Below are 18,331 nucleotides of genomic sequence, written 5' to 3'. Positions count from 1 at the left end.
GCATCCTAGTGCTCTGGGGCGCAAGAGGGTCGACAACGAGGATTCGACCAGGGCACGAATTTTAGCATCAACGCCAGTAACGGTCCTCCCAGAGTTTGTCCTACTCCTGGCTTTCTGTATGGTGTGAAATGCCGGACCTCTCCAAAAGGTCTCTCCTGCGCCATTGTCCCTCCTTCGCCCCGTCTCTCTGTCAATTTGGTCGATATCACACACTTGTTGACAACCATCTGCATCCAATTGCAACTCAAAGGTCGCCCAAGACTCGGCCTGTTCACCGCTGCATGCGCATGATCAAGGTCGCATGCTCCGAGGAATACTCAAATCGACCACTCCAACATTGTTGTGGTACCCACGGTCTTTCAACCTCATATTGCCCTCGTTCTTCGACATTTCCGACCCCAGTTGACCAGAGTCCTGCGCATTATCCAAAAGACCACTCTTTCGATCCTATAGAAAAACGCGCGAGTTTGGAAGAATAGACGAATCAGTCGGGGCTATGCTGAAAGAGATCGAATCGGGCCGAGTTTAAAGGACGTTAAACAAGCTCCAGAAAAGAAGCAACATAGCATCCACCGCGTTATATCATCCGCTGAGGGAAGGAACGTCAGCATACAAATGAACCCCGCATGATCGGGCCACAGCTATCGTAAAACAACAACCACCGTATCACAATCTTCTTGGTATACCATGTCTCTTCCCGTTCTCTCACGGCCCCTGGCCGACCCGCCAACGGGGGCGCTGCCTCCCATACCCACAAGCAAACCTCCTCGAAAGAGCTTACCACAAACACCATCGCGATTAAAAGCACCCTCAAAAACATCAGGATTACCTACACCGCAACCTGTTCAGTCGACGCCTGATCTCTCATCCCTCAAAAATAACGAAAAGCCGTCAGGAATTCCATCCAGCAAGTCAGTGCGAAAGACCGTCAGCATTGGCTCGTTTCCTCAGCCCCCAAATGCGAACTCGCGTCCGCCAACGTCGGCCTCGATGGCGTCTACCACATCAATCAAAAAGCGAACATCAGATGGAAATGGCACACCCGTACAAGGCGCTTCGAAGGCCAGAAAGTCACCACGAGCTAGTGTCGCCGCAAGCTTTCGGTCGTCGCAGACCCCCAGTTTACTCAACTCCGCTGGGGATGGAATGTCCATATCTGTAAGACCGGGCCACCGAACATCGGATGCTCAATCGAGCGTCCACTCTCCTCCACAAAGCAGGAGTTCTTCGGCCAACGGCTCGTACTCTACCAGCGCGACTACCATTGAAGAAGGTGATGAGGATGCTCGAGGCCGGACAAAGGACCTTGACGAGAGCCTCACTGATTCAAAACGAAATTCACGGGGAAAGGAAGTCAAAGGCAACGTGATTGTCAGCGTGCGGGTTCGTCCAGACCCAAGCACCCAGAGCGGTCCCCAAGCTGAGAAGGCTGAAGGCGAATGGATGGTTGATGGCCGAAGATCTCTCGTCGCCTATCGCGGCAAAGAAGGAGGGGATTACCACTACGATAATGTCTTCACTACCCATGATGACAACGCCAAAGTCTACGATGCGGCTGCCAAACGACTTGTACGACGAGTGATGGAAGGCTACCACGGCACAGTCTTTGCGTACGGAATGACTGGCACGGGAAAAACCTTTTCCATGCAGGGAACCATGACAAGTCCCGGTGTAATTCCACTCGCCATCACTGACATATTCTCCTATATTAGGGAGACCCCGCACCGTGAATTCTTGCTGCGGGTCAGTTACCTGGAAATTTACAATGAGAAGATTCATGATTTGTTAGCTGTCCCTGTTGGTGGTGGTGGAGGAGGGGGGATTCAACAACAAGAGGAGATCAAGTTGCGTGAAGACAGCAAACGAGGCGTCTATGCCACACCTCTCAAAGAAGAAATTGTGCAGAGCCCTACCCAACTGCTCCGAGTTATCCACCGAGGAGATACGGCCCGCCGCACTGGCAGCACCCAATTCAATTCGAGAAGTTCTCGAAGCCATGCTGTTGTTCAGATTGTGGTGGAGAGTCGAGAACGAATTCCCGGGTCTGGTTCGATGCAGGAAAATGGCAAGCGAGTAGCCATGCTACCTGGAGGCGTCCGAGTCTCTACTTTGAGCTTGATCGATCTTGCGGGCTCAGAGCGGGCGGCCGAAGACAAAGAACGTCGCGCTGAGGGTGCTCATATCAACAAATCACTCTTGACTCTGGGCACGGTGATTGCGAAGCTATCAGGCAATAGGGACAAAAATGGCAATCCCACCGATAAAGATGGAAAACATTTGCCATATCGGGACAGCAAATTGACCCGTTTGTTGCAGCCGGCCCTGTCCGGAAATTCATTGGTGTCAATTCTCTGCACGATTCAAATTGGAGCCGGGTTGACGGTCGCCGGAAACAACCACACGGGAGAAACGCTGAACACACTGAAATTTGCGGCTCGAGCAAAGAACAACATTGTCAGCCACGCCAAAAAGGCCACGGAAGAAATGGGAGGTGGCGTCAATGCTGGCCTCCTTGAACGCTACCGCGCCGAGATCCAAAATCTTCGAGCACAGTTGGAAGGACAACAGAAATCTGCGGCCGAGAAGGAAGAGCGACAGATAGAGAAAGAGGCCGAGCAACGACATGAAGAACAAATGCTAGAAATGCAGCTGGCCCGAACGGCGCTGAAGGAGCGCATTGAACATCTCAACCGACTGATTCTGTGCTCCAAGTCCACTGGCGTCAACAGTGGATCAGTGTCAGCCTTGGGCATGCACTCACGGCTGTCTGGTGGAACCGAATTTGCCGGACCGCGGTCTGTACGATCCTCAGCTAGTCAATCAACCCTGGGGGTGAGTGGTGGACTGAAGCGACATCCATCTGTCGTCTCTCTTGGAGGCGTCCCATCGACATCTGCCCATCTATCGTTTTCGGGAATTCCAGATGAGGACGAAGAGACCGAAGAGGATTATGGCGACGGAAAAGCCACACTTCAGGCCCAGGTTCGAGCATTGCAAGCGGACCTTCAGGATAAGACCCGCTACATCTCGACTCTGGAGAAGCGGCTGTTGCAAGCCCGGCGATCGAGCCATTCCCGAGTATCCATGGCATTCAACAAGAGCTCGGGGGATGACAGCGAGATGCAGAGAAAGTTGGAGGAGAAGGATGCCATGATTTCCGACCTCCAGAAAACGGTTGCGGCCCTTCGGTCGGCAGTTCGCAAACGGGAGATCGCAGAGCTGACGCCAGAAATGCCGTCGTCTGAATTCAAGCAAGCCCGAACCCAAGCGAGCCATCAGAGCAATCACAGTAACAGCAGCTCCCAGCTGAGTAATATTTCGACGGCGCCGGGGTCTGGAGGACCGCGATCACCACTCACCACGAGCCCGATGACTCTTTTGTCGCCACAAAAGGCGATGGAAAAGAAGCGCAAGACGGTGGATGAGATGTCCAAGATGCTTGACGAGATGATTCAAGGCAAAGTGGAGAGTGGGCAGCTGATTAAAGGTCGATCTGCGTCTGTACGAATCTCATCACAAGCACCGTCCTCGTCTCGGCGACATTCTCGACGGACGTCAAGTGCCGGCAATGGTGCATTGGGGGCGACAGGACCAGCAATGGGAACGCTTGTTGCATCATTGCGCGAGCGGGATTCGACGATTGAACCACGGAGTCCAAATTGAACTCGACATTCTTTACCCATTTGATTTTGTTACGAATGACGACACGACTAAGCTTTGATTTGATCTGTTTTGATTTGATTCTATTCATTCTTGAGAATTGATTGATGGCCGAGAACTGGCGAGGAATGGGAGTTGGCCAAGAACCCAGGGTGACCAGACGAGACCGACGGAGTATGATTTCATGGGTTTGCGCCAGTCTTTACTTTTTGGAGCTTCAGCAGCATTTCCAACACTTGAGACATGGGACTTTTCACTTTTTACCAGAAAGGCCAGAAGGGATCGAGAGAGTGTGACACACAACCAACAAAAATTTGATACCCAGATAGAATCTATTAGTAGTACTGCCCCTTGGCGCCTGAGGCTTGGGTGACGACAAGGCTGGCGACGGTCTCTGTCGTTTGCTTTGTGTCATCAATATGAAAATGTACAGTTACGGATCACCCACTGAATTGTGCCTGAATGGATATCATTTCTCGACTTGGTTACTTAGCCAGGAGGTTTTGACCCCTTGAATGTCAAGCCAGTCAACTGTCGGCTGTTTCAGAATTCGACCAACCGCAACCCTTTTTTATTTCCTTCTCAGAAACCGACTGGTTCTGGTATGTGCCAGCGCCTATTCTCTTTCCACTCTGTTGTCGGGTTTTTCTGTACCTGTACTCCTCTCGGCACCATTTTCTTCCCCACTCGAATGCCCGCAAAGTGGTACTACGATCCATTCTGCTGTGGACCAGTTTCTCAGCTCCGGGGCCAATGGCAAGCACTTTGCGGACTGGTTTTCCCTCTTCGCTTTTTTGGGTCTTTCGCACATCCTTTCCTGAGTTTGCTCTTAGATTTTTGTATTCGTAACCCACATTGACAGGTGCTGGCTGGCGTGCAAGGAGTACACGATACCACTAGACAGCGGTCGAGTGCCTTGGTCAAACCGAAAATCGTCGCCTGGCCTAGCGTTATATTCTTTGTCAAACTTCTTTGTTTCAATTATATCTTGGTCCTCCGTTTATCCAAGTCAAACGCCCACGTCCAGCCAGTTTCCATGGCCCATTCGATTTCGTTTTTGGTAAAGCATAGTAAAGCATAGCACACAGCATAACCCAGCATTGCCTGGTAAAAGCGTCGCATTTTCCTCCAATTGCATTCCATGGTGTTCGGATCAAAGGCTGGTGCTGGACTCAGGCTCTTTGGTTTCAAAACAAAACACACTCATATCGCCGCACCTTGTTTTGCAACACAAGACGACCCGGGATTTGTCGTACCCGATTGACAGGTTCTGTTTGTGGTACAATTCGGACCACCACTACCATTATATTCGTATCTTCCTCCCTCGCTGGATGAAGACTCCATCGCCACCACAAAACCATGAAGGCCATCCACGCAAGACAATGCTTTTGTCCAGCCGATCAAGTCCTCCGAAGCCATTGAAATTCGGCGGCACAGACCGATATCTCTCGATCAAACATCTCCTGCCTCGGACCCCCATTCCTTCACCATCGTTACCATCAATTCTTCCCCGCCATGGCAAGAAACCGCCCAGGCTCAATTCACGAAGAATCATTCGTTCCCTCATATGGCTCTCCGCCATCATTAGTGTCTACTACCTCGTCCTTTCCAGCAACAAGAAAACACATGACCTGGCGGACTTGACATTTTTGTCATCCCTCGGCAAGACCTATGAAATTGTCGAGGCATCTGGGCTCCCCGAACATCCCACCCCCTTGGCAGTCACCGACCGCGACGACAAACAGTATTGGACGATATCTATCCCTCCAGATCAAGAGTTTCCTCTTCCGTCCACTGACTATGCAGATATTTGTTCTGAGGCCGAACAAGTCGCGCGTCATGTCGCTAGTCGCTCTCACGACAACGCTCAAAGTGACTACTACGACGATGACCCCAACTTCATAGATGTGGACGAAGCCCAATCCCGACATTTTCTGCCCAAAGAAGTCGACTTGACTGATGATGATGATGATCACCTTCCAGTCTGTGAAAAGTCTCTGACTTATGTCCTCGATGCTACGGATGCCGGTCTGGGTTCTGCCTTGCTGGGTTTGTGGCTCTCGTACGGCCTTGCTCGACGTGAGAACCGAGCCTTCTTCATTGATGACACTAATTTCCCCTACGGCGACTACCGCACATTTTTCTCCTCGATCATGTCACAGCCATGTCGATTGCCGCCTCCAACGCAGCGTGTCCCATGCCCTCATCAAGCCAAGCATTTAGTGGTCTCTGCTGCCACCACAGGATGGATATTTGGCGAATCATTCCACCGACATTACACCCCACGCCAGATCTTTGACATGGCGAGAGTGGGATATGAGGCTCTCTTCAAACTCCAGAAAGAAGACCAAGACTATGTACAGAGCCGGGCCGGGAAATTGAGAGGGCGAGTCGACGGCCTGGAGAATGGGCTCGTCGGCATCCACATTCGACGAGGTGACCGTCACCCTTACGAGTTTGCCTACCAACATGGCTACCTTCCACCAGACAGGTACATGTCTGCGGTCCGCAGGACAGTGGGCCAATCCGAGCAATGGAAATTGCTGCTGGCGTCTGATGACGCCGACATGTATGATCACATCGAACTACCCGACACCATTCGCGCTCAGCAGCGAATCTCACTGGCGAGTAAAAAGACCCTGGAAACTGGTCTGGGGTGGGAAGGGGGATTTTTCAAAGATGTTTTCTGGAGCCTGGGACTACCACCATACGTGCAGGAGCAGAAACGCATTGGATCGCCAGCTCCGACCAAAGCAAAGTCCCGCTCGCAACGGCCTGATCATGCTGCTCCAGAGGAACCGGTGCGAGATTATCGAACCAATCCTACGAAAGAGGCTCTGCATTTGAGAGAGCTTCTCGGGAGAGCGTATTTGCTTGACCTGGCCATGCTCGCGCAAAGCGACAAGGTTGTATGCGCAGTCTCGAGCAAAGCGTGCCAGATTTTGGCCATCATGCTAGGCTGGGAACGCGCTTTTGAAAAAAATGACTGGACTAATGTGGATGGAAATTATGGCTGGAGGATCTTTGATTATTAAAGCTCAGTCGATCTTGGGATCAGTGATGTACAGGAGCCTGAGTGAGTTTTGATGCACCGCCATCCTCCACCACTCTGCTGGATCCTAGTCACGAAGTCCCTCGTCGACATCCTCAGTCCTCAACCCGCCCGCTCTTCCCACGATAGGTGTTTGGTGAATATGGTGCTCGAGTTGGATTCGACAGTACACCGATAGCATACCTTCAGCATTGTCCACGAAGATCTCCACACTGTTGGGTGTTCCATCTCTATCCTGAGCTTGCTCTTCTCGTGTAATATCCCCAGTAATTGTTTCCAACCGGCGCAACATCACTCTCAGTGAGGGAGACTAAGAAGACGTGCACAACGAGCGCGGAGGTATCTCTCTAGATTTGTCCTTGTTCCAATTCGCATCCAAAAATCACCATTACACCTCCCTTCTCTCCGCCAAGGTCCGCAATACCATGTTCGCATGGCATGACCGCATTAGTCTGCCGCAACAGGGACAATTCTCTTGTATGTAATACCGGATGCACATCGATGGGTATGCTCGAGGGACTGTAACGGTCCATCAGTGTGTTTGTTATTGTATTGAGGAGTACGATGACAAAGAGGATCAACTGCAGATGATATGCCTTATTCCGTGGCGACAATGTGTCCAACGTCAATGAAGAAACCACTTACCAAACCTGATCCAAAACTGTCGTCTTTGAATGGCACCGCGTTGGCAGGAGCTAACGATGTATAACGATGGCTGAAGCATGGGATTTCTCATTGCTGCTCAGGTAGGGGTCGTCGCTGCAATGGATGGGATCTGACCGATCTGGCAGTGCATCTAGTTCGTCGACGCTGACAGACTTCGCATCGGCCGAGATCATGCTCAGGTCGCGTGCCTATTATTCCGTTGAAAGAAAGGAAACACTCGCCGGTGTTTCGGAATCTCAAGCAACGGACGGTCCGAACGAACTCATGATGCCAGCCGCGACAGATACTGCAGCGCTGGAGCATGTATTGATCGCAGCACATGTTGATGAATCTCAACTGCGCGCCGAGATGGAGAGAGGGATGGCTCAGCTTGATACAGGTGATTTCGGTTGAACATGAAGAGGAAGTGTCGACAGATCTCTGCGCAGAGCGACAGGGTATTGTTTATATGTAAAGGAAGGGTGAAGTTGGAGAGAGTTGACTGGGTTTACGACATGCCCAATGCGCGCAGCGCAACAACACCCCGAGATATTGAACTTCACTTGATTCTGCCACGCCACGACCTTGAACTCCTCTACCTGCCGGTGGACCCCAAAAAAACTAACAATGAGACGGGCGGGAACCCAACCCAAATTAGGACGAAAGGACCATGGTTCGAACCAGCAAAAGCCTCATCAGTGACCTTCCCAGCGGGCTTTTGGTATTAGAAGCAACTCCCAAATTACCCAGGAAGGCTCACCATACACCACAGCAAGCATCGGGATTTGAGGGGGGAGTCATTGTAGGAAAAGTCCTTCGATGTTGTGGTTGAAAATCGGCGGCAGAAAATTAATAAGTTAGTCATGTGACGACCACGCGAGACTCGGCATCTGAAGCCGGGGTGACATGACAAGACATCTGCATCTGTCTTTATCTCTATCCATCCATTCAATCTCTCTGCATTCGTACTTGTACATACTCGATCACATACTCAGCCTGTCGTTATTGGTCTCGTCCTGATTGGCTGCCGCAGATGCCTCGGCTCTCTGCACCAGCTGGTCGCATCCACTGGGCAACACAAGCGAACAAACACTGTGATGGCAATTTGACTTCTTGGGCACTCTTAAATCCTTTGAGCTCACTTCAGAAAGTGGTGGCAATGGCATTCTTTTATTCATCTCCTCCGCAAGTGTCCGACTGACACGTCTCCCAACATGGCCAGTAAGTGTACCAATCAGCTTCCGCGCTCATCCGAAATACCCTGGTTAACCATAGTTCTTCCCCCCATTGCCAGCTTCCACGGCCGTGACCATACCAGCGACTCTGGCCGGATTGGCATATGTCAATGCGCGGTGGAGACTCCCTGTCGACCTGGGAGTCCTTATTCCCTTTGTCGCATCCCGGACCGCCTTCAACAAACGAGAACGAGCCGGTCGTGTCAACTCCTTCTACATCCTCGAAGAACACGCGCGTAACCCCAAGATCGCAGATAAAACATTCCTCATCTATCAGGGAAGGAAATGGACATTCAAGCAAACGTACGATATGGTCCTTCGCTATGCAGGATACCTACACAATCACCACTCCATTGCACCTGGAGAAATCATTGCCATGGACATGATGAACTGTCCACAATTCATCTTTGTGGCCATGGCCCTGTGGTCATTAGGAGCCCTACCAGCATTCATCAACTATAACCTGACCTCCGCGACTCTGATACACAGCGTTCGAACATCGTCTGCAAGGCTTTTGATCATGGACCCAGAAGTCGAGCCCAGAGCCCTTACTCCAGAGACACTAGAGACCTTTACAGCTCCCAACTTCTGGAACAACACATGTCCCCTAGAAATTGCCGTTCTTACTACGGGCCTTCAATCATCTCTCGAGTATCATCCGCCATACCGGGCTCCTGACTCTGCCAGATCTGGCGCAATCGCCCGATCACCTTGCGTGTTAATATCGACATCCGGAACGACGGGACTGCCCAAGGCGGCAATAGTTCCCTGGGACCGAACAGCAGTCGGTTCCGGCCTGATGGCTCGATGGATAGGCCTCCGCCCAGTCACCTCTTCCAACCCCGACCGTTACTACACCGCTATGCCACTCTATCACTCCTCCGCTTTCCAACTAGGCTTCCATTGCTGCCTCGGCCAAGCCGTCACCTTAGTGCTTGGCCACAAATTTTCCGTCTCGCATTTCTGGGACGATGTCATATCAGCCGATGCAACTGTGATTCAATATGTCGGCGAAACCCTCCGTTATTTGCTCGCCGCTCCACCCCAGGCCAACGATCGGACGAAACATCACGTTCGCCTCGCATTCGGCAACGGTCTGAGACCAGACGTCTGGGACAAATTCCGCGCCCGCTTCGGCATCGAGACAATCGCCGAGTTTTACAGTGCCACCGAATCCGTCGGAGCAAGCTGGAACTTATCCCGGAACACCTTCTCGTCCGGCGCGATCGGCCAAGTCGGCGTCTTGGGCTCCCTGATCTCCTCCCGAGTGCAATCCATCGTCCAAGTCGATTGGGAGACCGAATCTCCCGCTCGTGATCCCAAAACCGGATTCTGCGTCCCCGTCCCCCGAGGCCAGCCAGGCGAGCTCCTCTACAAGATCGATCCAGCCGATATCGGCGCCAAGTACCAGGGCTACTTCGACAACAAGAAGGCAAGCGACTCAAAGATCATTCGCGACGTACATACCAAGGGCGATGCTTGGTTCCGCAGCGGCGACGTCGTGCGGTACGACAAGAATGACCTAATCTGGTTCTCCGACCGGATCGGCGACACTTTCCGCTGGCGTAGCGAGAACGTGTCCACGGCCGAAGTCGCGCAGACGCTCGGCCAGCACCCATCTGTTCTCGAAGCAAATGTATATGGCGTCCAGGTCCCGAACCACGAAGGCCGCGCCGGCTGCGCTGCCGTATTGCTAAAGGACGTGACGACTCCCGAGTCTCCTATCCCTGAATCTCTGCTTGAAGGCCTGGCGACATTTTCCCGCAACAGTTTGCCCAAGTATGCGGTACCGGTTTTCCTGCGCGTCATAACAACTGTAATAGTGACGGGAAATAATAAGCAGCAAAAGCACGTGTTGAAGCTCGAGGGCGTCGATCCAGAGAAAATCACCGCCGGTGACAGGGTGTTTTACCTGCGTCCTGACGCGGAGAGATATGAGGCATTTGGACAAAGGGAGTGGGAAATGGTTAAACGGGGCAGGGTGAAATTGTAGGATGTACCCAGCTAACTCGAGACAAGAGATGAAGGCGGTGGTAATATGCCAAAGCCAGGTGACACTTCAACTAGAGCATGTACACGCCTTCTCTTCCCTCGTCTCGATTCCGATGCTGCTGCTGCTTTTGGTTGAACTTCTTCTCATCCAGTCCTCACAACCTCTCAAACGGTCCAGTTCCATACCTCACCAGTCCTCCCTCCGCAAGCAACTGCTCCTGAATCCCGTCCAGTTCAAATGGCCTGTCCTTCATGTCAACAACAATCTCAACACCGTCCTGCGCAATATGATAGATTCTTCATCCATCAGCTTTATTTCCATAAGTCCATTATTGACATGATTCCTTGCATAGATGAACGCAAGCGATGACAACTTTGATCCCGACCATGGGAGGCGCTCTGGGTGCCTATTCGTGCGACGAGTCACAGCCAAATGAACTTTGAGCCACGAGAATTGAGTGTCTGGATTGGGCAAGGGTGTAGACATCGGGACACGTGTAGCAGAAGGCGCCGCGGCCGATTTCCTCTTGGGACAAGTGGAAATGGGATTTGTCGGTCTGGATGATGCTGTCGGTGTCGATGTTGGAGCCGAAGCGCTGGACGAGACCGTGATTGGTTCCAGGAGAGTGGGTTGATTTCCCTTCTTTCTCGTTTTCTTTTTCTGAGGATACGATGTCGTCGTTCTTTGCTGAAGAGATAGAAATAGGCGGAGAACGAGAAGATGGTAGATCTGGTTCGATATACAAAGATGGCGTTCTCCTGGCTTTCGGCTCTCCACTTGAGAGAAGAAAAAGGAGCTGTATTTCCTGTTCCTGTCCCTGCTCATAGCTGTGAAACGAATGATACCGAAGGTTGTGGGACACCGTACGAGACTCACGTATTGACCACTCAAGTAAATATTTGAGCCTCAGTCTATTCGCAATTTTTTTCAGGGATCGTGGAAACCCCTCGAAAAGCTTGAAAGGTTCATTGAAAGTCGAACTAAAAGATCCTATGTACCGTACTATAACACCTAATGTAAAAGCTTAGATGCTATTCACACAATCTCGACTGTCGGAGCTAAAACTGATCTGGTATCAGAGTCGGAAGTCATTTCAATCTGGAACTGTAGCTGTCCAATCTGGACAAGCGCATATATAAGCCACAGATGGTGAGAAGGATGACATGGCATGAGCAAAATACCGATATAAAAAGCATTGCATGCGTGTACCGCGATTCCTCTTTCATGGTTATTAGAGGTTGAGGCTGAATATAAACGTTCGCCTTCTGCTTTTGTTTCCGCTTCGTTCCCACCATTCCCCACGGGAAGGGTTTTGTTGGATCGTCCCCAACTTCGCCGGGGCCCTTTCTAGGTGATCGCCTTCCATTTGATGGTCCACACGTGAATATAAGTCGTTTTCGTCATTGGTGGTCGTGAAGGACTTCGGGAGTGTATCCAAAGCCCTGTGCCCGCATATTTTTGTTAAATCGTTTTCAATTCTGCTTACAATTCTTCAGTGAATCGGCTGCCCTCCCTTCCTGCACCGGTACTATTCCGACTACCCACAGGGCTGCTGCCCCGTTTAGTTATGGGGCTTCCCACTTCCACCAAGCGTGATGTCTCCATCTTCGCACCAGAGACGTCCCCTAGTTGGTGTGGACGACCAAGTCGTTCTTCATCGAAGGTGTCACGGGCCTCCTCGAATTCCTCGTCATTCGTTTGGGCGTGTGTCAACGCTGGTGTTGTTGCTCCTGTGGCTGTTGTGTTTCCTGCTTCTGTTGATGTGGTGGACGGTTCCTGAACTCTCTCCCTCGTGGGCTTGGTTTCAGCGTCGGAACGGGCCTCAAGACCGCGGTTTGACGCGGGTTCGTTCCTTGATGTTTCCGTTGTTGTTGCCGGTTCGGTCTCGATCGGTTTTGCTGGTATAGCTTGAGATGGTTCCTTTGCAATGGGTGCCGCAGCTGGGGTTGAAGCCGGTTCGGCTACAGATTTATGTTTGTCTTTGTCTCTCCCCGGGATGACTTTCTTCAAGAACCTTTCACGAAATCCTTTCCTTCCTCGGGGTTCAGAATCGGTATCAGAAAGTGCTGCTGCCTGATCGACTCCTGAATCTCGTTTTGACCCATGTTCTGCCGAGTATTTTGACGATGCCACATCTGCGGCAATCACATATCGCTCTTCACTTAGATCCGTAGAATCAGACAGAGAACTGATCGACCTAGGTCTGTGATCAGGTTCAACAGCTACTGAACTTGGTACGGGATCTGTTGATGGGGGCTCATCGTGGACGGGAGAAACTCGTCCGGCTGGTTTGGGTGATGTACCGTACATATCATCGGTTTCATTATCACTTCGACCGGCCAGGGCAACATCCCGTATGGAATCGGATGTAGGCCTATCCTCCTCGACAGGCTCAATGGGTTTGGTCGTAGCTGGAGCAGCAGTAGTTTCTGGTTCGGTTTCTGCCACTGTAGGTTTCTCGCCCAGGTCATTCTCAGCCTTGCTTCCCGTCCTGAATTTCTTAAACCAAGCCTTCATTTTGGAATCTCTCTTTGAAGGCGACACTGGAGATGTGGGGGATGCTGCTTCTTGTGGTTGGGCGATACTCGAATACGGAGATGCAGCGACATTGTCTTCAGGTCCCACATCTCTCTCTGCTGTAGGTGGACTTGGTCTCGACTCTTCCTTTGGTCCTGCAGCTTCGTCTTCTTCATCTGCAGCCAGAGCATGGGCAGCCTCTGGAGGATCGGAGGTAACTCGATCATGTGCAGTTTCGCCAGCTGGTTCATCGGCTTGCGCAGCCATGGTGGTTCCAGGCGCTGGAGCTGCTCCCGCAACAGCTCTGGCCCCTCCTCCCGCTGCGTCGGCCGTACCTTCAACGACTGCAGCCGTAGCCGCTCCAGCCCCAATTGCTCCCCTGGATAAGAAACTGGGGAGCAAACGAGATTTTCCTGCTCCAGACGGTCTCTTCTCCTCTCTCTCCACTCGCTGACGTTCTTTTTCTGCTGCGTTTGCTTCATCGCGTGCCCTTTTCTCGGTGGCTCTTTGTTCAGTCCGAAGTCGTCTTTCTTCATGTTTCTGATCTTGTAGAGCTCGCTTTTCTTCGGCCCTTTGTGCCTTGACTTCAGCCCTTTCACGATCTGATTTCGATCAGTCCCTAAATTCGCGGTTCCAGTGGTGGACTTACCAGCGGCAGCCTTTTGTTCGGCTTTGATCTCGGCTTGCCGTTGTTTTTCGGCTTCGGCTTCGGCCTTCTGTCTTTCCAGTTCCAACTTCAGTTCCTCGTCTCTTGCGCGTTGTTGTTCAGCTTTTTCTGTAATTTCATCCAATGTCGGCTGCAATCGAGCCTTTGCAATCGCGTCGACTTCGGATTGTTCCAGATATTTTCCACCTCCTACGTGGACCTTTCCTGCATTGATCAACCTGTCGTCACTTTCACGTTGGGCCCGTTCTCGGGCCTGACGTTCCCAAAGTTCTCGTTGTTGTGGGCTGGTCTTTCCGGTTTCTGAGAAGACCTTTTCGTCCATTGCATTCATACGAGCCGTGACATTCTTATGAGCGATGGCCAGAAGAGCGTCTCTATCCGCTTGTCGCTTCTTGCTGTCAACCTCTGCCAATTTGCTCTGGAAGAATGACATTTGTGTTCGGATCTTTCGGGATTGTTCCTCATCTGATTCATCGTGGTCTTGGAGACTCAATGTTCGACGACCGCGCCTTAATGTAAGTCGTGATCGTTGTGGAGGAGTTTGTTGTCCGTAATATTGGCGATATTCGGCATGCTCGTCCTGTAACTTCGCTAGTCGGTCTTGCGCCAATCGTCGAGCGGTCTCTTCCAGATTTTCATATCGTGGAGGAACTTCTTCCTTTGAGGCTGTCTTGTTCATCACATCCGATTGAGCACGCCTTCGGGCAGTGTATGCGGCATAGTGGCTTTCCGAACGACGAATTCCCTTGGCTTCATCAAACTGTTCCTGTTGAATTACAAACATTTTCCGCGCCATGGCCACGGCCGAAGCCCGTAACATCTCTTGCCTCTTCTTCTCTTCCACCTCAATCGAAACTGGTGGATTCGAAGAATACATTTGCCTAGAAACATTGTTTCTGGCCATGTTTTGCACTTTAGCTACGTCCGCGCCTGACAGATTAGATCCGTCGGTCGGTGCTCTTGAGGGTGAGCTAGAAATATGTCCTCGGTGGGACGATTCTGCTGCCTTTAATGCCCAGGCAGAACCACCGATACCGGTGCCGGGATGTGTTTGTGGTGACGGTCGTATGGGAGCGGACTCCGCTCGTCGTCTTCCTGCAGATAAGGACGCCGTGGCTGCCAAAAGAGCTTTCTGTCGTCCATCGGTTGAAACATGTCTTTCGGCTATCGCCGGAGGAGATTTCTGATTCTGGAGGGCCGACCAGGCCGCAGATGCACCATGTTCCGTATCCGGCGCCTTCCAGATCTCGACCGGGGCCGCATCTTTGTGTGCGGCGGCAGCAGCCTGTGAACCAACCTGGCTGAGCTCTGGCTTCCACATAGGATCCATCTCATAATCTTTTGCTTTGTTTGCAGCGTGGCTGGCGGCTGGGATTGCGCCCGGTTTCCAATGTTCGAATGGCTTCTTGTTCGATTCTGCGGCGAGGCTTGCGGCGGCACCGGCGGAGGCCAACTTCACTCCTCCAGCGGACGGAAACGACGGCAGGTCCCGAGCTCGAGCGTATTTCAGGGAGAGAGCGGCACCTGAGAGAGCTGTGAACATGATGGTGCAATGTGGGAGGGCGGGGTGTGACCTACTTGCGGAGGACAGCCGACCGTCCTCGTCGAGAATTGAAGATGTACTCTGCTTGGAGGGGGTGTCTCGAACAACGTATAAAGCCGCCGAAGCCGCTGGAAGGTGTCAATATCTGTTGTGTGACCATTGCTGTACAGAATACAGTGACTGACCTTGATCTTCAAGCCTGTCGGAGGGGGTGTAGCTACTGTGCGGATTGGCAGTGATGGCCGACATGATCTTGGCCACTGGAGAGGAACGCAGAGAGGGAGAGGCCTATAGTGGCAAGGCTATAGGCTCTACCTAGGTATAGCAACCAGAGCCAAAATACAATACAAATGGCTGCGCAAAACAATCAACTCTACCACGACATTGAGGAGAGATGAAAGTGTCGTGGACGGTCTGCGGTCGCAAACAATACAGAAAAAGCTCTCATCACTCAGTAAGAAAGCAAAAAGAGAGCAGAGAGTGCTGCAACCATCTCCCAGTGGTCGACTGATCAGTGCCGCCCATAATGACCAAGAGAGCGCACTTGTGTATGTCATCCAAGCCACTACGTCATGCTAGGGAACACGGCCACCATGATGACCACCGCTGGTTTCGTGTCAGGTGGCTTGTTGCTTCTGGCTCCAGAAGCCCCGGATCTGATCCAAAACACAGACCAAGAATCGAGATGGTGTGAAGATCTGGCGGGACGTAAAGGCGCAGAAACCGAAGACCAGAGTAGCAGCATGCCGCAATGCTGATCCTATATCCTCTTCTAGAACCGATGCTCGCTTAACCGCTACCCGTTATCTCTCGAACGCCTTCCCATCTGGAAAGGTACAATACCCAGAGAGCGAACCGCAGGGAGCAAGCAAGGAATGCTCGCGTCACCCCACAGTTGCATGGGGGCGCAAAGACCAAGGATCGAAGAGCAGGGGGTGGCTGACACCTTATCACAAACTTTTGGACAATTCGAACGGTGCGGTAGTTGGCTAATGAATTTGTCACCACCTGTCTATGGTCCACTATGGCAAATGTAGACACAAAATCTCCTGATAACTATAATTTTGACAATCTTCTCAACTTCCGCGATGTGGGAGCGCACATCAATTCCCTTGTGGAAGCACCCGTCCTCAAAATGGGGCTCCTGTTCAGGAGTGCCCGACCAGATGAAGCCAGTCTTGCCGACCGTGACCAGCTCGTGAACAGATACAGAATCAAAACCATCATTGATCTTCGCTCCAGGACGGAACATATCAATGCAGCCCAAAAAAGATCTGATGCAATTCTTACTGCCCAATCTGCTGCGGTCCCTTCGTCCAACGACGCCATCACTGGACCCGTTCAAATCCCCGGCATTCGTTACGCAAACGTTAATCTCAATGGCCAAGGGTTTGAGCGCCATCTGATTTGGCAGTTGAAATATACCAGCCTCGCTAAACTTGTCTTTCTCATGGCTCTAGGATATCGAACAGAGGGTATATCTGTGCTAGGAAAGGAGCTGATGTTGCCGCGAGGACTCACTGGTCTTGGAATAGACACGCTCGATCATAGCGGTCCTGAGATCAAGGAAGTCTTTGACATTCTTGCCGACCCGACAGCTTGGCCGATAATGGTCAATTGCACCCAAGGCAAAGATCGCACCGGCATGGTCGTCCTCTTGGTCCTTCTGCTGTGCAATATTGACATTGATGCCATAAGTCGGGATTATGTCAAATCCGAGCCCGAACTAGAGGCAGAGAAAGCAGCCAGAATGGAAGAGATAGCCAGTATTGGCCTGGATGAGTCATTTGCGGGATGCCCGGTCGACTTTTGCGAGAAAATGTTTCAACATCTTGACTCCAGATATGGCGGTGTGAACAGTTATATGGATGCGATCGGTGTCGATGGCAATCAGTGTGAACGTGTGCGGTCTATTCTCCGCAGCGATCAGTGACCGCAATCAGCGGAGCATCGCCGATCACGAAAACAATCAATCAATGGAGGCTTCTACCGCTTCATGTTTGCTTGTTGCCAACGATGGTTTGGGATGTCTTCCGTATATAAATCAACCTCCCCATTCAGAACGAGGGTGATCTGAATCCAAGGTGTTCGGCCCGTACTTACGGTGAAAGATGGCCAACACCCCTGCCACCGATAACGCTCCAAGTATAGCCAGAAAATTTTTTGTCTTGATTATTTCCGAGTCACACTCGGTCCCCGAATTTAAGTCAAACGCCCTAACTAGAGAGCCATTCCGGATAGCTTTGAGATTTGGCGACGTTGAGCTTTTGCGCGAGATATATTGAATTCCACGTGATCAGATTTTCGACGAGCACGGAAAACGCTTTCGCGGCAACGAATGCTGACGATTCCACCTTGAATGCGGCTATCACTGTGGGTCAAAATCTACAGGACTCCTCAAGTGGGTTTGACTTACTGAAACTGTCAAGCTCGGATAAATTCGTGGCAGGAGAAAGGCGCTTACCAGAATTCGCGGCAATTTAGCTGGACAATGAATCGATTAGCGAATCGCCTCATCACAGTTCTTTCGAAAGAGGAAATACGGAGCAGGCTTCTAAGGAGCTGTCCGGCACGACCAGCGATACCGGACAAGCCACCTCACCCCGGATTCGGGCCATTGCTCATCCTGTCAATGGGTGCAGTCCTTTAATCTTTGTCAGCAAGGAGCAGAGGAGTCATGATAGGATGTTGACTGCCAAGTGTATTGAGTTTGTGGCATATCGGGGAATGTACAGTATCTCTGACGCGAATAGCGGCGCGGCCATGGGCTGCAGCTGCACTGTAACTCAGGGCAGTGTTGTGTCTTAAGCGGTCAATAAGAGGCAGAAAAGGCCGTTGCTGCCAAGGAGTACAAGAAATCTTTTAACCTTCTCAAAGGAGTAGTGATACCTGCTAGGCCTTGACCTTATTCAGAAAATGTAGGCGTGACGGATGGGTTACTAAGCGTAGGATGGTTTGTTACGAATCTATGTGCAGGTCAGAAGGAGTTAAGAAGAGGATCGGCGGTAATGCAGGGAAT

At 51.5% G+C, this 18,331-nt stretch overlaps 6 protein-coding genes across 6 annotated transcripts; 5 read left to right on the top strand and 1 right to left on the bottom strand.

The window, feature by feature from the left end:
• Nucleotides 1-687: 687 nt before the first annotated feature.
• Z518_10369 (uncharacterized protein) lies at nucleotides 688-3,663 on the top strand (the record flags this gene model as incomplete). Its single annotated transcript, XM_013411912.1, has 1 exon — nucleotides 688-3,663. One exon carries the CDS (start codon nucleotides 688-690, stop codon nucleotides 3,661-3,663), a length of 2,976 nt encoding a protein of 991 aa, XP_013267366.1.
• Nucleotides 3,664-4,991: 1,328 nt separating this feature from the next.
• Nucleotides 4,992-6,695, top strand: Z518_10368 (uncharacterized protein; the record flags this gene model as incomplete). Its single annotated transcript, XM_013411911.1, has 1 exon — nucleotides 4,992-6,695. The coding sequence occupies one exon, from the start codon at nucleotides 4,992-4,994 to the stop codon at nucleotides 6,693-6,695; it is 1,704 nt and encodes a 567-aa protein (XP_013267365.1).
• An 854-nt stretch (nucleotides 6,696-7,549) lies between these two features.
• Nucleotides 7,550-7,771, top strand: Z518_10367 (uncharacterized protein; the record flags this gene model as incomplete). Its single annotated transcript, XM_013411910.1, has 1 exon — nucleotides 7,550-7,771. The coding sequence occupies one exon, from the start codon at nucleotides 7,550-7,552 to the stop codon at nucleotides 7,769-7,771; it is 222 nt and encodes a 73-aa protein (XP_013267364.1).
• Nucleotides 7,772-8,571: 800 nt separating this feature from the next.
• Z518_10366 (uncharacterized protein) lies at nucleotides 8,572-10,585 on the top strand (the record flags this gene model as incomplete). The annotated part of the gene is made up of 2 exons (XM_013411909.1): nucleotides 8,572-8,578; nucleotides 8,652-10,585. The coding sequence occupies 2 exons, from the start codon at nucleotides 8,572-8,574 to the stop codon at nucleotides 10,583-10,585; spliced, it is 1,941 nt and encodes a 646-aa protein (XP_013267363.1).
• Nucleotides 10,586-12,067: 1,482 nt separating this feature from the next.
• Z518_10365 (uncharacterized protein) lies at nucleotides 12,068-15,561 on the bottom strand (the record flags this gene model as incomplete). Its single annotated transcript, XM_013411908.1, has 4 exons — nucleotides 12,068-13,704; nucleotides 13,752-15,293; nucleotides 15,348-15,440; nucleotides 15,498-15,561. The coding sequence occupies 4 exons, from the start codon at nucleotides 15,559-15,561 to the stop codon at nucleotides 12,068-12,070; spliced, it is 3,336 nt and encodes a 1,111-aa protein (XP_013267362.1).
• A 775-nt stretch (nucleotides 15,562-16,336) lies between these two features.
• Nucleotides 16,337-17,245, top strand: Z518_10364 (uncharacterized protein; the record flags this gene model as incomplete). The annotated part of the gene is made up of 1 exon (XM_013411907.1): nucleotides 16,337-17,245. One exon carries the CDS (start codon nucleotides 16,337-16,339, stop codon nucleotides 17,243-17,245), a length of 909 nt encoding a protein of 302 aa, XP_013267361.1.
• Nucleotides 17,246-18,331: the final 1,086 nt, after the last annotated feature.

Source organism: Rhinocladiella mackenziei (assembly GCF_000835555.1).
Source record: "Rhinocladiella mackenziei CBS 650.93 unplaced genomic scaffold supercont1.9, whole genome shotgun sequence".
NCBI classification, from domain to species: Eukaryota; Fungi; Ascomycota; class Eurotiomycetes; order Chaetothyriales; family Herpotrichiellaceae; genus Rhinocladiella; species Rhinocladiella mackenziei.
This window is presented reverse-complemented; position numbering and strand designations above follow the sequence as displayed.